The sequence below is a fragment of the Canis lupus genome, chromosome 2, assembly GCF_011100685.1.
Source record: "Canis lupus familiaris isolate Mischka breed German Shepherd chromosome 2, alternate assembly UU_Cfam_GSD_1.0, whole genome shotgun sequence".
Taxonomy (NCBI): Eukaryota; Metazoa; Chordata; class Mammalia; order Carnivora; family Canidae; genus Canis; species Canis lupus.
Genome location: NC_049223.1, coordinates 54,477,753 through 54,497,267, shown reverse-complemented (window position 1 = coordinate 54,497,267; position 19,515 = coordinate 54,477,753). Strand labels below are relative to the sequence as shown.

Genomic DNA, 19,515 nt, shown 5'->3' with positions numbered 1-19,515 from the left:
TGCAGGCCTTAAACGCTAGATCAAGGACTACATGGAAGACTTAGAAAGGATTTCCAAGAGGTACAGTATATTCTCTGATGTGCCAAATGGTAGGAGAACTTCACTTGCCTTTTTGGTTTTTGCAGTACTTCATGTCTGCAGAATTCAAAGTTCTAAACCTTAAAACCCCCTCCCTGGTTAATATGCTGACATAGTAAGGGGAATCAAACCCATTACAAACCTCCTGCAGTGACAGTGTGCTGGGCCCCAGCGGGCATCCATGGTTCCCAGGCCCAGCACAGGCGCTGGCTCATCACTGTACCCATCTTGATTACAAAAATTACCTTTAGCAACTCTTTGTGAAAGCCCATTTCTGCCGAGTTTAATTCCGCCTACTTGGGATGCCTGGGTGGCTCAGCGGTTGAGCATCTGCCTTTGGCCCAGGGTGTGGTCCCAGGATTCTGGGATCGAGTTCCGCATCGGACTCCCTGTGGGGAGCCTGCTTCTCCCTCTGCCTGTGTCTCTGCCTCTCTCTGTGTCTCTCATGAATAAATAAATGAATAAATCTTTAAAAAAATAATAATTCCACCTACTTAGAACGGCCCTGCAGGGCAGGGAGTACCACCTTCATTTTGCAGAGAAGACCAAGGCTTATGTGACTTGCCCAGGGCCACACCATTAGTAAATGAACCCATAGTGCTGGAACCCAGGTACACCCGATTCCAAACCCACTTTTCAACAACCGCACCATGTGGCCACTGTGCCAACCTAAGAGAAGTACGTTCGTTCATTCAACAAACACTGAACGCCGATTATGCGTCAGGAACTGTAAAAGCAGTCGCCGAGGCTACAGCAAGGAACAAAGTAGACAAGGATCCGTTCCCTCGTGGTATTTACATTCTGTGGAAGGAGACTGTTCCTTCGTGAGCACCCAATATGTCATGTGAAGAGGGAAAGCGGAGGCTGGCTAGGTGCTGGAGGTTGCAAGTTAAACCAGGTTGCTGAGGGACGCCTTCCCGGGAAGAGAACTTTCTACCAGAGACCAGTGAGGGTGAGGGTGAGCAGCATGGAGCTACCCGTGGAGAAGTGTGACCAACAGAGGAACCAGGCCCAAAGGCCCAGGTGCAAGCCTGCCTAGAGCGCCGGAGGTAGGCTGGGAGGCCAGTGTGGCTGCAGCAGGAAGTAGAAGGTGGAGGGTAGCCGGGGATGAGGCCAGACGGTGTTAGTAAGGACGCTGGCCCTCACTCTGGGATGAGAACCCGTCGGAAGTTCCCATGGCGTGCTCCGACCTAATATTTTCGGGGGCTCGCTAGTCTAGCTGCTGCTATGTGGTGAACGACCGTGGAGAGCAGAGTTGGGACACGGCACAGTCAGGAGGCTACCACGAGAATCCAGGGGAGAAACGATGGGCTTCGACAGAGGTGGTCACAGTAAGTGTGACGGGAAGGGGCCGGACTGGGTGTATTTGGAAAGAAGAGCCAGCAGGCCTGCTGACAGGCCAAGCACTTTTATCTGAGCAGCTGGAGTAACGTGCTTGCCATTCAGTGAGATGGGAAAGCCCTGGGACAGAAGTAGTTTGGGGAGCTCAGGGGACATGTTAAATTTGATTTGGGTTTTAAAGATCCTTATTCACTGCATGGGGCTCTTAATAGACAGCTGGATGTGAATTTGGAGATCAGAGAAGAGGTTCGGACTGGAGACCCCAGTTGCAAAAGTCAGCTTAAACCCACGGGAGTGCATTACAGTGACTGCAGTTTGGATTTGAGTAGAGACTTGGAGGGGGAAATGGAGCGATGCCTACTTTTTATGGCGAGATCATCCCATGAAGCCATCCTCATTGTGATGCTCCATCATCTGTGAAAATGTGGCCAGTAACACCACCCGAACCACCCAGGACACCTGCTTGTCTTCTGGGAACTGGGTGTGACCAGGTCAGTCTGCACGTATGACTCCATGACTTTTCAAGACACACGGTGTAACATGAGAGAGGAGATGCTGACCTGGCATTAGGCAAGAGAGCAGCAATTCCCGAGTGAGGAGTTTGTTGAAAGATCATTGTGGGGACACAGAGAAACATCTAGAATGAGCAAGGCAAGTATAAAGAGAAGGTGGAGTCGGTACTTCAGCAGACCTTTGTTGATTTACCCGGAAGACAGGAAAAAATGAACCCAAGAAAGCCACCTCCAGGGTCTAGAAAAGGACCAGCTGGAAGCGCATGACGTCCCTCCCCGCTCCTGCTGTGCCCGAGTCCCGAGGGAGGGGGATAGGAAATCCAGGGAAGGGTCTGGTTAGGGTGAACAACTGGCAGGGCTTCCCGGGAGCCCACAGCCTCCTGAGACCCAGGACTCACAGGGCCAGGATGGGGCCGTGCTGGCCCCGCACCCTCTGTTCCAGCCAGGACTTCTGGCACCGAGCAGTTTGGCGGTGGGATAGGAGGAGATGTACTTGGGCAGGTAGGATGGATGTACACAGATGTACATCTGGCGTGAGGCCTTGCCGGCCTGACTGCTCCCGTGCTTGACCCCTCAGGTCCCGGAGGCAGCCCCAAACCCCTTCTGCCAAACAGCAACTTCCGTCGGGACCAGTCGGGGAGTCACAGTGTTCTGAGGCACAATCGAAGACAGAAAGGAGCGCGTATCACAAAGGGACATCCCCAGGACTCGGGACAGGCTGCAGGAGCCCTTCAAGGCCAAAGCATCCCCTCTGCAGACAGACAGGGCCAGGGCTGGAGGGCTCTGTTGAGCCCGGCGTGGGCAAACGTCCTGTGGCCCCTGGGGGGACTGAGATGCCAGGGCCCCCCCACCTAACCCTCTGAGCTGAGTGCCCCACCCCCGACGTAACTGCTCCTGCTCCATTCGCCTGAGCTGTTGCCCCTGCCCAGAGTGTGCTTTCTGCCCGACACCGCGTGCGTGACACACACCCAGCAGGCCTCAGCTTAGTCCTCGCTTGTGGTGCTTTTCCCACGTCCCCAGAGCCCACCCTTGAGTTCTGGGAGCCCTGGCACCCCAGTGGAGGGCAGCCCTTAGGCTTTGTTTGCCTCCACAGGTCCCCACAGGACTAGCCACTGCCGGGTGTAGAGCGAAGGTCGTGGGTGCGGGGAGCCCAGAAAGTCCGTCTTGGGAGGGATCACCTGGCTTGACCATCGTGCCGAGTCCTCATGTTACAGGGAAGTAAAGGAGCTTCCGATGGATAGAGGGAGGTCAGGCAGCCGGCTGTGGCCGAGCGAGGGTTGAGGCTGGTTTTTGCTTTATGTAAGAAACCCCCCCTACCCTCCTTCATCTACACTGCTGTGCTTACTCGTTCCGGTCTCCTTCACCTCCCAGTTTCTGCCCTTAGACTCCCCACATGCTCTAGGGGTGGGTTAGAGATGGTAACGACGCAGCAGTCATCGGAGGAACACAAGGCCCTCTGCCAAAAGCCAGGGAGCCACTGAAAAAAAACACAATCAGCCCTCATGGACTCGTTCCCCCGCCGTGGGGGGCAAATCCCAACTCCCCATGAGCCGAACTCAGTGCAGAAAACAAGGGACGGCACAGCACACACGGGAACTTTTGCCACTTTTGTATTTTATTGTGGAACTGAGTTTTTTTTCTTTTACATCAAATATCCTCAATGGAAGAGGGGATATTGCACACAAATATCATAAAAGCACTACATATTACTTTCACTGAAAACTAATTTTCTACATTAGATATGACTGGATAGGATAGAAGTGATGCAGGATTATAAGACATAATACCATACACAGCTGCAGACTGACACAAACACCATTCAGAACAAGAGAGAGGAGTGGAGGTGCTTCTCAACCGGGCTCAAGACCACTTCTTTCCGGGGCCGGAAAGAGAAGGGCTGCATGCAGCGCGGGTAAGCACGACTCAGAACGGCTGCACGGTGTTCTGGAAAGGGCAGCCCGGTCTTGATGCCTCATCTTGATGGCTCCTGTTTGGGGAGCTCCAAACGAGTGCAGAGAAGCTAATTATTTTTCCCTTCCTTTTCAGTTTTTGATGCTGCCTTTTAAATTAATAAAGTCAGATTTTTTTTAATAGTCAATAGTTTTAATACCAGGTGAATAACCTAATTGCTTTCAAAGAAATGCTCATCCCTAGGCTGCTTTTGGTGTGTTGTTCAGTTGGTTAGAAGATAAAAGCTTACAGTTCCTTTCAAATGGAAACAAATCTTTTCTTCTAAAATCCGAAGCACAAAAAAAAAAAAAAGTCATTAATCTAACTCACAATATCATTACCGAGCAAGAACCTCCTGTGACAGGTGACTAAAGAGAGGCAAGAAAAGCAATTTCAGAATTGTAGAGCAGCTCCTGAGAGCTGAAATTTGGTAATAGAGAGAAAAATGGAAGGTGGTAGATTTTCATTAGCAAATGATTGAATCTTATTAAATGAGTATTGAAAAGCTCCTAAACTGCATAAGCTATTGGAGACACTTAAAACATTCATATACACTGGGGAAACCATTCACTAGGATATGTAAGGTCTTAAAAAAAAAAAAAAAAAAAAAGAATTTTTTTTTTTTTTGAACTCCATGGAAAATGGTGTTGGGGGTGGGGGAGGGGGTCAGTCATTGTATCCAGTCCCACCACAAGACTGAGAAAGCATGCATGGGGGTTGGGTTTTGAGAAAGGGGATAGAATTCATTAAAATTGAAAGTGGAGGATCACCTCTAACATTTAGTCTCTGTAGAATTTTTGCTTAAGAATACTACCAAAAGTTCATGATCATGAGTGCCCTCTCGATGGAATCTCATCATTGAAACAGAGCGTAAATTCCTTTCACTCGAATATTCAATCTGTACAACTGGATTAAGTAATCAGTATGAATAAAGCTCCTAGAAGTCTGTGTCCATCTTTAGCCCTCACCATGAATGTACACGGTACATTGTCATGGCTGTTACTAAACCAATTGTGTACTTATGGAACTAGCAAAATTAGGTTAGTCACACAGGTAGGAAAGGTGTCTGGAAGGACAGGAGGAACCTGCAATGCAAATCTCGACTTTCCTGGTATATTCCAGCTCTGTGGTCATCACTGAGAACAATGGATGGAAAAAGGTACTGATACATTTCATAGGAAAAAGAGCCAGCTGACCGGTGTCAGCTTTTGTATATTTGTCCCATTAAACCCCATAGCAAAAAGAAAAGAAAAAATAAAGGAGTAGGATAGAATGGTTCTAATTGAAGACTGGCTATAATTCTCCAAGATGTTTGTTGGTTTAAAGGCAAAATAATGCACATTAAGTAAATTGAATTTGGGAAATTGGAAAATAATTCCTTCTTCTATCAAAGAGAAATCAAGCAGAGGTCTGGATTTGGCAAGAAGGCTGGAAATCAGTTTCTCTTCCCATGTATTACGTGGACACAACCAACTCAGCTTAATAACTAATCAGTAAATAATTATCATGAGTTCTCTTAGGTTGTCTCATGAAAGAAGTCTGAAGTAGGTAGTTTATACTCAATAAAATCCATTTTTGTCACCTTGAGTTTTCCATTTTCTGTTAATTTTTTGTACCCTTTATCAATGTGTTGTTCTTAAGGACTCTAAAGAAATGGGGTAATAAATAAAAGCTGCATTTCTAGAGAAGCCTAAAAAAAATAGAATATTAATTAAAAAAAATTAAAACATTTGAAAAATGTAATTCACAGCATTAAGTAGACTGCAGAGGTCCTCCGCGAGGGGACCCTGAAGAAGCATTGTTTAAACCCTCATAGTCGTTAGCAGTGCAAAACACACACTTACCAGACAAAAATCAACTAAAATGTTAATCTTGAAATAAATAACTAACATAGAAAATAAAATGAGGTCACTGTTCACTACTCCGTGGATCTTAAGAGTCTGCAGGAAACACAACGTGACAGAGCACAGCACAGGTGTCACTGAGAAGTTTGCCACATCTGAACACTGGGCGCATCGATCTGCAACTTGGAACTGGACGTCCGCTTAGACATGATCTGGTTTCCGGATTCATAGTTCAATGACGACAACGATGGAAATGATCTCTGAACTCTACGGGATGAATCGTCGGAGATGGGAATTCATTTGCTTTCAATGAATTATTTCTCTTACTTCCCTCCCCCCCAAAAAAAAGAAAAAAAAGAAAATCCCAAAGCAAATTTTTGCTAGGGTTCTTTGAACTTGCCTTGGCTCTTCTACCTCATGGTTCAAGATCCTGAAAGAAGTATGTGGAATACCACAGGGTGACGTTAAAGGCCTGGAAAAGTAGCCTACCATGCCATTCTCCCCCACTCTCAAATAACACGTACTCAGATTTTTACGTTAGGGGGGACCAGGGGGTGGGATGTATCACTATTCCTGGTAGTTATGGGTTTTAATAAATATTATTACTGCGATATCAGACTTCAATCTCACCAGAACTTCAAAAAACATTTTTTTCTTTTTTTTTTTTTTTGTCTTACGAAGGACTTGGGGGAAAAGAAAAAGGCTATCACTTGAAATTTTCTTTGCATTTTCCTGTAAATGAAAACATTTGTTAAAAAGTTCATCTATGAAAAGTTCTCACATATCTAAAAAAAAAATTCTTCTGTACACTTGTTCCCATGATGCTGAAATTAATGAAAAATTAAAAAGAAAAAGAAAAAGAAAAAGCCAATGTAAGACAAAGGAAGGTAAATACTGTACACTTGCCGAGAAACCTCTTCCACCATAAGATTCACTGTTTTCCCAGTTCTGATCATAGAAGCCATTTCAATCTTGGAACTTGCCATAGTAAAGAAGCTACGAAAGGCTCAACTTGTTTGGCTGAGGGGCCATGGGCGCACGGAGGTGGTATTCAACACGCATGACTCAGCATCAAACCGCTGCACCGATCAGATCAGCTTCTAGGACCCCCACACGCGCACACACTTGCTCCGTGAACTGGAGTATCTATAATCCTACACGGATGTTTTATAAACTTGCGGTCTCACGTTAAAAAATAAGTGCATCAAGTATCTTTTGTACATTCAAGTCACTTTCTAAGGCAAATTGTCTACCGTATGTACTCCCAACCGCTTTGGTATTTGCTTGTTAATCGGGGTGGACTTGGGTGTTTCCGCATGCAGGTTAAGTGACTCCGAGTGGACTAACTGGGTGGACAAATGCTGGGAGCATGCCTTAGATCAATCTACTCGTGTGTCTGAAGAGTCTGAGAGTTCCGAATGGGGTTCAAACCACTCGCTCTTCCAGTCTGCGCTCTCTACATCATGTCGGTGCGCAGCCTTCAAACTGAAGGAGCTTAATTAAGGCGTGAAAAATCTCACATGCCCTCAGAACAAGTTCTGTTCCCTTCTTTGTTTCCTTTCGGCTAACTCGTTCTAGAAAATTGAGACCCTTTTTGATGCCTCAGACTGACACAAGTTGAAAACTTTGCCTATGTAGACTATAGAATACAGGCTGCGTGAGAAAACGCGGCCCTAAGTGCTGGTTATTCCCTCCTCCTTACCCCACCTCGCTCTGTCTCCCTCTCTCTGGGTATCTCACCAGCACTCTCTACCATTACCTCTCCTTCTCTTGCATCCTTTTCCTTTCTCATTCTCCCTCCCTCCTGTGTTCTCTCTCATTGTGCGTGCGCGCTCTCTCTCTCTCTTTCTTTCTCTCTCTCTCTCTCTAAGACAAATGCCTCTACCTAGCGGAAGTCAGTTGGGTTTGCTAGTGCATGGTTTCCAAATGTTGAGCAGAGATGAACTGGGGTGGGTATTTTTGCAGTAACTTGAACCCTACTGTGGGAATACTGTTACTTCCCTTAGCAAATCAGCGAAAACTAAGAAATATTAGTGACTTGCATCACCATGACACAGTATAGCGTTTGGCAGGTAACAGTTCAGTGACTTATTTAGACGAATTGACTCTTTAGAAAAGGTGGCGTTTCAAATTGAAGAATTTCTGGAAACAAAGTTCAAATCCTGTGGTGTGGCTGGTCTTGGTTTTTTACAGTTCAATCTTGCATGCAGGAAAGGATTCATCTTGCATAACCACTGTGCTGCTGCTTGCTAAGACCATGATGTTGAGGTCCTGTTGTTTCTCATGGGTCTCTTGGTACCATTCCCTCATCACTTCTGAGTCATGAGTAGGGATCAGGGTTACCTGCAGGGAGACAGAAAATAGTTGGTCAAGAGCAGAGCCAGAAACCAGAGGGGAAAAAAATAGAACAATAATAAGGCTATGAGTCAGACCATTCAAAGGAGGGTGAGGAGTGGGCAATTTCCTACTTTTTATCCAATATGAAGGATTTTTCAACTTACATTTTCTAGGAATCAAAGCAGCAATGAATTAAGGTTTTCTGGGAGACTTGAAGACTGGGACCAAAAAAGACCTCATGACCAGTCAATCAGTTCATCTACATTCACCATCAGGTGTTCAAATATTCAGTGTTAAGAGAAGAAGGGTTTCCGTGCAGGTGAGATCACTTATATTTCCTATCACCCAGCTGAGCAATTTTGCATGAAAGATACTGTGTATTGAATCCAAAGAGCTTTAGTATCATTGCTGCTCCATTGTGCGTAACTGATACTTCATCCTGAGATTAAAGATTTGTATCTTTGTGTGTGTGGCTGGGGGTGGTGGAGTGGCTGGCTGGTGGCTGGCTGGTGGCTGGCTGGCTGGGTACTGGCTGGAATGGTAAAAATTCCATCTACTATTTATTAGGAGGCCACCAGGTGTTTCTCATGAGATGTAATATGCTTAACTAGCAAATAATTCTATTTAATATTATGCAAACAGTTTACTAGGTGACTGCAAAACCAAAGGTAAAACTGAGATAAGCAAAGATTCACAGCCAAAATAAGAGAGTGGTTCATAGCCCGTTTATGATGTTTGGGAGCTAGGAGGGGTCCTGTTGGGGACCATCCTCAGCAATGCTCCTGCGGGATTTCACATCGACAGGTGATTTTCTAAATGGCTATATCTCTTGGTTTGGTCACATCCATGAAACACAAAGGAGAAAAGACAATTCCTTTGTAGCTCTCACATGGAAATATCATTTTGATTCATACATAAATATCCTTGGTATATTAGGGGGAAGGGCAAGGCATCTTGGGCCCGTTTTGTAGATAAGTGAATTATGCCTTAGGATGGTAAGGCTATGATTATTGGTGGTGCCAGGAATAATATTCTAGACTTATTTTGTGTGTGTGAATCCACTTTGTCCTCAAGATATTTCACGTGTAAGAGACCCATGGGGTACCCCATGCGGATCCATAATCACACCGGTGGTTCTTTAAACATGTTTCCTTCCCTCTGCCTCTGGACACAGCTCCATGTGTGGTGTAGACACTGTCCCGGGGCTCTTACCTGCATGTTGCTGCCCCACTGGGCTTTCCCTTCCAACAAGGCATCCAGGACAGCCCGGCTGGGCTCCTCAGCAGCAGGGTCATTCCCACTCACCACGTAGTAGGATGACCTCACTCTCTTGAAAAACTCGACATCAACATTCTTACTATTGCTGTGATTGGGAATATAGCACAGGTCCAAATACACAGGGGGGCCTGGAGGCACAGCTGAGGGCTTGGAGGGCTTGGTGGTTCCCGGTCCTTTGGCAAATAAAGAGAAAAGCCAGGGTCACAGAAATGCGAAGAGACCCACTAATCTGGTACTCCTTCCCTACTTATCCCCAAAAAGGTATGCAGAGAGTGTACTGGGCATTTCCCTCTCTCTCTTGTAAGGGCAACTGGAGAAAACAGAACATGGCTGTTTACCAGCTTAGCAGGAGAAACAAAGAATGGGATCGTTTCCCTCTGTGGACAACCCATTAGAAAGAAAAAAGAATTCCAAGGCCTTCCTAAACTATGGAACTAGAGAGCCATACTCCTCCTAAAAGAGCTGCCAACGTGCATCCTAATTTGAAAAGCGATCTAAGAAACATTTTCTTTTTTTTTTTTTTTTTTGAAAGTCAGAAGGAAGACTCTGCGTGTGGTAAACCACAGTGGAGCAACGTTAGCCATCCATGTTAGGATCTCATGTGATAACAGTTCTGCCGATAGCAGAATATTATACCCCAACATTTGACTTAGCAAATGGCTCAGATATAAACTTCCTCTGACCTCCAAGGCCCCCAGAACTTGGCCTTGTTCATAAAGTGATGAAACACTGCATTCTGTCCTAGCACGGTGCTCTGGAAAGGCAGACATCTCTCCCGAGGCAAGCTGGCTACCAACCTTGGACGAGAAGATGGTTCGGAAAGGCAGCTTTGGCTAACCACTCAAGACCTATCAGACCAGGGAAAGGGGCATCTGGCCGCCGACATTCCCGGTCTAAATCAGAAAGCCCAGGCCAAGTCAAGATTCGGATTAACTCAGAACTTTCCTGGCACCTTGTCTGCTGAGTTGGCTTTCTGAGTTGTCCTGGCTAGAGGGTTTAAACTTTTTGGAACATTCTTAGAACTTGCATTCTAAGGCAGTGGTGCTCCAACCTAGCTGGGTAGTTAGCATCACCTAGCAAGCCTGATACTGATGCCCCAGTCCCACACCCCAGGGTCCAGCTTCACTGCTTTAAAAGCATCCCAAATAATGCTAATGTGCAGTCGGTTGAGACTGCTGCTGTAAAGTCATTTAAAATATCAGCTGGATCCTATGTACTTAATCCTCTTTCCTTTCTCCATAGGATAAAGGCTGTCACCACAGAGTCAAACCACCAGCGAATTCCACAACTGTCCAGCTTTACTTTTAGGAGTGGGGGAGTCACAAGAATCAGCCAAACTGCTCTTTGGATACACTAACTCATTTTAATGAATAACCAGCCATTTTAATGAATCTGAGCTACAAGGACTCAAAATGTCCATATTTGGGCCTACCAAACCAATTCTGACTAATCGGAGGAGTCCATGAACTACTGTCCTAACAATTAAAAATGGCCACGGCTTTGCCTGGCACGCTCCATGGCGACCATCAACACCGAATGAACGTTGCTCGGACGTAGTAGAGAACTGACAGCCGTTGGCAAAGGTTGGTTTTAAAAATCACTTGATAATGCGGTTTTGTTGTTTTAGAAATCTATTGGAAAAGTACCTTCAACATAAATTCAAATTAACTCCTCTTTATTTGTTTCTTGGCCTTAAAATTAATCTCTTTAAAGGACACCAAAAAGAGAAAAATGTCTTAAAAACCCCCATTATGTGGGCTAGAGTGGCTATATTTGGCAAGTTTGGTAGCAAATTTCAGTTGGTTTTTATCTGTTTGAAAGGATTTCATGTTTTCTCCCAAGTGCGGGTCAGTTGCCAACTCTTTCAGACCAAGAGATTCATTATCTGGTGGTTTTCCATTAATTCTAAGCATGAATAAAATCAGTTTGTTTTCTGCATGCATGTACAAAGGAAATGTGATGAGAACGCAGGCTGGAAATTGATCTTCCATGTTGCTCAAAGTAAGACTTTGCAGCTATAAGTGATAGTTCCTAAAATGCACTGAATTTGAGAGTCCCAAGTTTCATCAATCAGATTTTTCCCCAAATAAATGAGAAATGTTATTCAAATTATTTTTTGCTGTACATGTTTGGGTCAATTAATATTACTCTGTGAAACTGCGGTCTGAAATCCCTGACTACTTAAAGCAAATAAAATGTATTAATGGAAATCCCTGTGATTGGTTTGAAGCAAAGAAATAAAGCCGGGCCATTAGAGACCTGTTCCATCAAAAACCCAAGTCATTGCTGAGAACCTAATGAATAAGGGAATTAGGATCAAAACAGAAATGATCAGAAGTCAGGGATATCTCCTCCTAAGTGAATTTCAACCCTTAGGTTGAAAAGGGGGGCGGGGGGAGAATAAGAAGAGCCTTTGACGCTTTTCTCTCAATTTGAACTGAGGACTGGTCAACTGAAATTATGATAGTCATTGGCCAATAAGAAAACAGAGCACTGCCTTTAATGTGGACGTAGCTCTAGCCTAGCAAGTTTTTTAATTTTTCTGATTCTTAATTTTAAATGTTCTAACTTCAAATTTGAAAATGTTATAATTTTACTTTAAAAAATTTTTTATAAAAAACTCGAATCTAAATCTTGGGCCTACACTGGTCACGCCAAGCTTGGCTTGGCACTCTGGTTCTCCCTAAGCCTTTGGGAGCTCCCAGACTGTCACCTTGGCTTGGTTCTGAGGCCAGGGTGCCTGAGGCTAGAGCCAACACAGTCCTCCGGGGGAGCCTGAAACACACATCCTTGGTTCTGAAGGTTTAGAACAAGGCTGTGGTTGCTGTGTTGCAGGATGGAGCAAAGCCAGGAAATCGTGCCTGGTGAACCCAAGCTGCTCCGGGCCACATGCCGCACCAGCCTCAAGCCTACGTCTACGCCACGTCTAGGCTGAGATCCACGCCTTCGGCAGAAGAGAACAGTTAAAGGGACGGGACTGTGGTACTCTCTCATCTTCCCAGTATCAAGCCACATGGAAATTCAGAGGCTCCAGGCAAAGTGGAATAGTTGTGGCCCACATCAGGGTGTCAGCCCTTCTACCTACCTGCAGCTGCAGTCTTTACCGATTTAGATGTGGAGGCATTGGCGGCATTCTTGGTGTCCTTGTCTTTCTCCTCCCCACGTGCAGCTTTGACCTCAGGAGTGGTAGTGGTTTTTGTTGCCTTTTCCACGGATTCCTTCTTCTTAGGAGAAGCCACTCTGGACACCTTATCTGAGGATTCTTTCAAGCCCCCTGGTTTGGGGGAAGCTGCAGAGGGCTTAGACTTCCCATCACCCTTTTTGACAGGTGACGACGACTTGGTCTTTGTACCTGGCTTTTTGGTTTTGGTCTTCTCTTTCAGGTCTTTCTTCAGGGCTTTGCCCAGGTTCTGCTCAATAGCCAAGGCCTCCGGGTCCATCATGGACACGTCAGGGTGGCGTGGAGAAGGGCTTCGGTCCTGCATGGGGGCAGGAGGTGGGTCCATGTGTTTGTATGTGACGGTTTTGTCCGTGGGGATGGTTTCGGATTCATCTTCAGAGTCGATATTTGCATCTGCCGTGATGGAAGGGCACTCTTCGGTCTCCGGGGGGACATCAGAATCGGTCTGGGATGGAGCCGACTCGCTGACTGAGGTGGGAGGGGTTTCGTCACACTGTCGCCCCTGTGGCTTTCCTCCTGGAGGCGGTGGGACACCCCCTGCTTGGGTGAGGGGCTTCTCGGATTCTTCAGTTGGCTCCTCACTGGCAAACCACTCGAGAGGATTGGGATTAATGAAGGAGGGCGAAAGTTCTGTCTTGGGATGCTTGTATTCACAGGAGGACACGAGGCATAAGTCGACATCCTGGCGGGCCTCTGAGGGGGACTTCTTTTCTGCAGTGTAGCACTGGTCTGAAGTCTCATAGGAATACGTCGCCGCTTGGGGGGTTCTGGTGATCTTCTCTGCCGTCTCGTAACAGTACGTGGAAGCATCAGGGGCTCGTGTAGCTGTCGTAGACGCCTCATAGGAGTAGCTCTCGGGCTCAGGGTAACTGGCAATCTTCTCAGTGGTCTTGTAAGAGTAGCCGGAATCCCCAAGTGCGTGGCCAACATCTTCAGAGTCATCGTAGCCATTGCTGATGTCATCCAGGAGCCTCCTAGACCTCTCAGTCTTTTCATAGCTGAAACCACTCACTTCAGGGGTCCTCATGGTCTTCTCACTTGTTTCATAGCTGTACTCCGCCTCTTCAGGGGTCCGGGTGGTTTTCTCGGCAATGTCATAGGCATAGCCACCATCTTCAGGAGTCTTGGTGGTCTTCTCAGTGGTCTCGTAAGGGTAGCTGCTGTCACACGGCGATTTTGTGGTCCTCTCTGTCTTCTCATAGTAATAGTCACTCACGTCTGGGGGCCGGGTGGCTTTCTCATAAGACTCATAGTCGTAAACTTCTTCATCTGGGGACCTGGTTGTCTTCTCGGGCTTTTGATAGGCATAGCTGAAGTCACCAGGCGTTTTCCCTCCACTGTCCTCCACACCAGACGAGGTCAGATCTCTGTTCAAGGCTAGCTGGTGTTGCATCGTATCGAATAACATCGAGGCACGGAAGCCGTAGGGCTCTGCGGATGCGGCATCCATCGGTGGAGGAGAGGAAGTGTGGCAAACTGCTATGTTCTCTTTAACGGCAGAGGTAGAATCTGAAAAGCTGGGTGAATACAAAGGAGAGGACTCTCTTGGGGTCAGTGGAGAGATATCAGATTTTGGTGAGAGCTTCTCTCCTTCTAGACTTTGCACTTTTTCTGAGGTGAGTGAGGCATATAAGGATATATCTCTGGGAGGAACGACATCGGATAGGGTGTCTTCTTGGAGAGGAGATGCTATCTGAGAGGGGGTGTGTGCTGAAGAGGTGGAAGGGGAGGCCTCAACCTGAGACACTGAGATGAGCTCCGAAAGGTCATTGTCTTGGGTGTAGGAGGGCTCCTCCATCGGTGGTATCTTATGTGATAAACTCGAGTCCTGCATGTCGGAAGGACTGTAATCTACTTCGGTTGGCCCATTTTCAGTGATGTGAAGCATACCTGCACCCACTGTAGGGTGATCTGGGGACTGTCGACTAAAGTCCATAGCCAGGGAGTGCTCAGGGGACTCCTGGCCAAATTCAATAGACATTGAGGACTGTTCCGACCTGTGATCTTGGACTGGTGTCCTGGATTTGGCGGTTTTAGGGGAGAAATCCGGTGGAGAAATTGACATTGGTCTTGGACATTCCTCTTTAGATGGAGACATCTCTGTCTCCTGGAAAGTAGTCGGCGTTTGCACAACAGACACTGAAAGGGAGTCATCGACCTCTGTGGAATGTGGGGAGCCAACCTCGGCGTGCAGAGAAGGGGACACGTCATCTGTAGTGGGCTCTGGAAACGAGCTAGTAGCCACGGAGGCTGTGGAGACCGAGGCCACGCCCTCCATGTGAGAATACGTATCCTCTGCCACACCTTCATCCACCGGCGTAGCTGACTTGTCGGAGACCGTGCCTTCAGAAATGGACATCTTCGTGTCTTCCTTAAAAGACCCAAACTGGCTGACATCTATCTGTGTAGGAGACACCTCTCCCCCTAACTTCCTTTCATCCAAAGCCAGTCCAGATTGCGAACTCGTGACGTCGACATCATCGGTTTTCTTTTCTTGACCAAAGTCTTCCTTTATCGGTATAAAGTCTGTGCTTTTCCTTTCCTCTTTGTCTTGGAAAAGACCAGTAGAAGTCATGTCAGAAACTGGACTTATTTCATCAGCAAAGCCTTGTTTTCCATCCTTTCCCTCAAAGGGGCTCTCGGCGCCTCTGCCAGAAGCCTGGTCATCGGCACTCAGAAAGCCTTCGTAGGCAGATTCGGATCCAATGAGGGGAGGGCTCCGTAAGGGAGACAAAACTTTTTCAATAGGAGATTCCGAGTCGGGCACAGGTTCATCCATGGGGCTTATGGAAGCCCTTTCGTTCTCATCTTTGGCATCACTGAATTCAAAACTCACGGGAACTGCTTGTGGCTTTTCGATTACCTCTGTGGGGAGGTGCCCAGATTTCTCTTCAGTGGGAGACTGGTAGTAAGGTGTATGGCCAGCACTGCCGGTCGCAGACTGAGACGGAGACACCACCTCCAGGGTCTTCTCCTCGGGACTAGCACAATGCTCTTCGACTACTTGGGTCACCTCGGGAGACACGGGGGCTGCTTCCGCCTCTGCGGAGACCTGGATCTCATTGGGGGTCAGAGAAAAGTTCACGCTGCGTTCACCCAGCGGGGTCTTTTCTACGGGTGATGGAGGAGATGGACTCGGGGACGGGCTCTTGGGTGGACTAAGTTTTTCTTCTGAAACTGCTGAGATGGTGTCTCTGATCGCCAGCGTGGCACCGGCCTTCAGGTCTTTCTCGTCGGCGCAGTAAGCATCCCGCAGGGCAGACTTGCTAAACTTGTCCTCCTCCATAGACGACGGTGGGGAGATGGTAGAGGCTGATGCGTTGTAGTCCTTCCCATCCGTGGCATCGGTTTTCGACCCTTCAGATAATCCGTTGAGGGATGCGACAGCGGGTTTGCCGTATTCCTGAGAATACAGCGAGGACTCGTATTTGGTGATGTTTACAAATTCTTGAGACGGGGACTCCGTCTCCTCGTTGTTGATTTCATCGCTCATCACGTCCCGAGGAGTAGACATCTCGTCCATCGGGGTGGGCTCACTGGAAATCTCGATGGTAGACTGCGTGTAGCCGGAGGTGGCAGTGAACTCCTCAGGCTGATCTTCTCGGTTCTCCTCGTCAGAAGCGGTGGCCTCGCTCTCCGAGCCGCCAGGTAGAGTCTCATCGTGAATTGAGGATGCGGGTTCTCGGGCAGGCGACTGGGCTCCCGGTTGCTTGATGGCCGAGGCGAGGAACCCATACTGGTCCTCGACGCCGCTCGCCTCCGCGGCCTTGTCCACCACGGCCATCACATAATCTTCAGCCTCCGCTTTTTCCGGCTCGTATTCTTCTTCCCTGGCATCCTCAGCTCTGTCCTCCTCCTCACCCTCCTCCTCTGATTGTTCGGCTTCTCCTTTCTCCACCGCCTCGTCCATGTCTTCTTCCGCTCGGTCATCTCCGCTGGCCAGAGACTCCCTCTTCTCCTTGACGTGCACATCGGCCTCAGCCTTGGCACTTTCCTCCTCCTCGGTGAGGCTGTGCTTGGAGGTGCTCACGCACACGGTTTCTTCCACGTCCTCTTCCGGCTCCTCGGCCTCCTCGGTCTCAGCCTTCTCTTCATAGTCTCCGGTCTCTGAGGATTCCTCAAAGCCCGCTCCTTCATCTTCAAACTTTTCAGTGTCCTCCACCCCCTGCTTCTCGACTGGCTCCAGCTCCTCGGGGGTCTGTTCACACTCGCCTTCGCCTTCGGTGGTGGTGATTCCCTCGTCGGGAGACTCGGCGGGCCCTTTGATGACTTCGGTCTCTTTCTGGAGGACATAGGCTTCGACGGGCTCGGCGTCCTTCAGCTTCTCCTCGTCCTCGATCAGCTCCAGCTGAGGCTTCATGTCTTTCGCTACGTCGACCTCTTCGGCCTTTAACTCTTCAAAGTCCTTGGTCAGATCCTCAGGGGAGGACATGAGGGACCTCTCGGCCTCGAGCTCTTTGGCCGAGCCGGCGCCTGCTGCTCCAGCTGCTGCCACGGCCGCGGCGCCAGCCACCGAGCCAAGGGCGGCGGCCGCAGCTTCCGCCGTCTTGCCCTCCTTCTTGACGACCTTAACCTTCCCCTTCTCCTTTGGCTTCCCAGCAGCAACAGACTCTTTTTTGACCGCCTCTTCCTTCTTGGGTACTTTTGGTTTTAATGCAGCTGGTTTTTTGGCTTCAGAGAGAGGAGTAGTTGATTTCTTTGTGTCTTTAGGAAGTTTCTTAATTTCCTTTTTGGGTTCCTTTTCTTCTTTTTTAATCTCCTTCTTCTCCTCCTTCTTAACCTCCTTCTTGGCTTCCTTCAGTGGGGTTTCTTTCTTAACCTCTTTCTTGGGTTCTTTTTTCTCTTCTTTCTTGACTTCTTTTTTCACTTCCTTTTTCACCTCTTCCTTTTTTGGTTTTTCTTCCTTCTTGATGGGTGTTTTGTCCTCCTTTTTAGCCACTTCTTTCTTTGGCTTTTCCTTCTCCTCTTTCTTTTCCTCAGATTTGGCCTTTGTTTCCTTTTTCACTGTCTTCTCCTTGGTGACTTTGGGTTTGACGTCTGTGGTGGGCTTTTCGGCCACCTCGGCCTTCACGGGAGGCAGCTCTTCTTTTTCTTTGCTGGGTACCTCCTTCTCAGTCACTGGGGGTTTGGTCTCTGTTTTTACCGGCTTGTCTTTTTTCACCGTTACCTTTTCTTTGCTTTCAACTTTGGGTGGCTTTTCCACATGATTGGCCTTGGTGACTTCAGGGGTTTCCTCTTTAGACTCCTTGCGTACAGATTTGCTCGGCAGTGGTTTTGCGGCTGGCTTCAGACTTTCTCGGCTGTCCGCTCTCTGTTTCAGCTTCACCTGTTTCACGGCTGGAGCCGCCACCTGGCCAGTTAGGTCCTTCTGGGTGGCCAGCGGCTGTTTCAGAAAGTCTAAATGTTTGAGCTTTTCCAGTCCTTCCAGGATATTGTACTGGGTGCTATTGCCAGGAAACAGGACTCGAATGATTTTCTCTGCAGGGTTTGCCGGATGCCACACGATCAAAGAGGAGACTGAAGTTAGGTAGGAAATTGGGATATCTATTTCTTGACCATTAGGCAGGATTAGTTCAGCCTTGTCTTTGTTGGTACCAGTCCACTGCTGCATAAAATACTGCATTTCCTTGCTGCTCTTGACTGGGTTAAGGACATACATCTCCAGTTTACCAACTCCCATTTTTTGGAAAAGAATGACAGGATCGATGGTATTGCCTACACTTCTGAAAAGAGGTTCTGGCTTCATGGACAACTTATTTAGGTATTGGAGAGTGAAGCAAGCTTCCTCTATGCTTCTCTTCATCTTGATGTTTGGCTCTGGATTTTTCAGATTTTCAGGTACATTGAGAAATACAACTCCTAAGTCAGGGGAGATGAGGTTTTTCATCCAGTCACTATTTGTGGTGGAGCCCTGGGACTGTTCTTCCTCGAGCTCTGCAATCTTCCGCTGTAGCATGCTGTTTATTCCAGGCAAATTGTCATCCCCAATGTGGGTGAGTAGGATGGAGTCCACTCGGTCCAAGTGTCGGATGAGCTTCCAGAAGCAGGATTTCCTTTCGGATCCTCCATTGATGAGCATATTGAATCCATTCACGGCAAACAATGCAGAATCACCCCTCCCTCCTGGAAAAATGTAACAACACGGCTTGGAGAGCTTTAGAAATCCCCCCGATGTGGGAGGTTCTAGGATATCAAAGGGAGATGGGACTTCCACTGATTCTGAGAGATACTCGGTAAACTCGGAAAGTCCTTCCATTTCCGGCAATATTGAAGCTGAGTTGAGTTTAATGTTGATGAAGTCTTGGAGATTGTGTCTGTCGAGATTGGAGTTCTTCCAATCCCCTTCTTCAGGACAGAACAGGGTTAAGCTGGCTTTGTTGGCAGGATGGGTGGTGCTCAGTAATTCCCCAATCTGGGATTTAAAAAAAAAAAAACAGTAATAAGGGAAGAAAGAAAAGTTTTAAGTGACTGTCATCACCAATCCATTACTACACATCACAGGGTCAATGTGTGCACAAGGGCTGTCTTTAGAGAAGCTAGCTGGGTAAATGCAGAAATATTTCCATTGTGGTAGGTGATCAGCCTCCATCCTGACCTCTCCCACTACTCCCTTCTGCCTCAGCCACCACTCCCCAACCACCAGCACCTCCTCGGGGACCCCTCCAGCCTGCGTTCCTGCCCAGCAGGGAAACTCCACACCCCTGCTCCAGTTTGAGGGCCAGTGACCATCTGAATGGCTGGTTATGAAGTACTCTGGATAGCACCACTAGGTGCCTGCCATGCAAAAACAGCCTTTAAACAATCACAGAGGAGGTGCCCATGTGAGTCATTTCACCACTTTATAAAATGTTTTCTTTTATTCCACTAGGCTTGACACACTAAAGGAGTTTAGATGCAGTGTACTAGTTGTTGACCACTTTTAGAATTTGGTGGATACAAAAGAAAAAAGTTTGATGTGTTTTTCTTCCCCCGGGAGACAGGAGGTTCTAGATTG

At 47.6% G+C, this 19,515-nt stretch overlaps 1 protein-coding gene and 1 long non-coding RNA gene across 3 annotated transcripts in view; one reads left to right on the top strand and one right to left on the bottom strand.

Moving 5' to 3' along the window:
- Positions 1-3,525: 3,525 nt before the first annotated feature.
- The window catches only part of MAP1B (microtubule associated protein 1B), an 83,216-nt gene continuing 67,226 nt past the window's right edge, over positions 3,526-19,515 (bottom strand). For both annotated transcript variants that reach the window (XM_038530803.1, XM_038530804.1), the window contains 3 exons: positions 12,426-18,933; positions 9,275-9,513; positions 3,526-8,068 (listed from right to left, as the gene is read on the bottom strand). In XM_038530803.1, coding sequence (XP_038386731.1) covers positions 7,913-8,068; positions 9,275-9,513; positions 12,426-18,933 — 6,903 coding nt within the window. In that variant the 3' untranslated portion in view covers positions 3,526-7,912. The remainder of the gene's footprint in view (positions 8,069-9,274; positions 9,514-12,425; positions 18,934-19,515) is intronic.
- LOC119870288 lies at positions 7,943-11,449 on the top strand. Its single transcript, XR_005355660.1, has 2 exons — positions 7,943-8,381; positions 10,583-11,449. It is a non-coding gene; the product is annotated as an uncharacterized LOC119870288 (long non-coding RNA).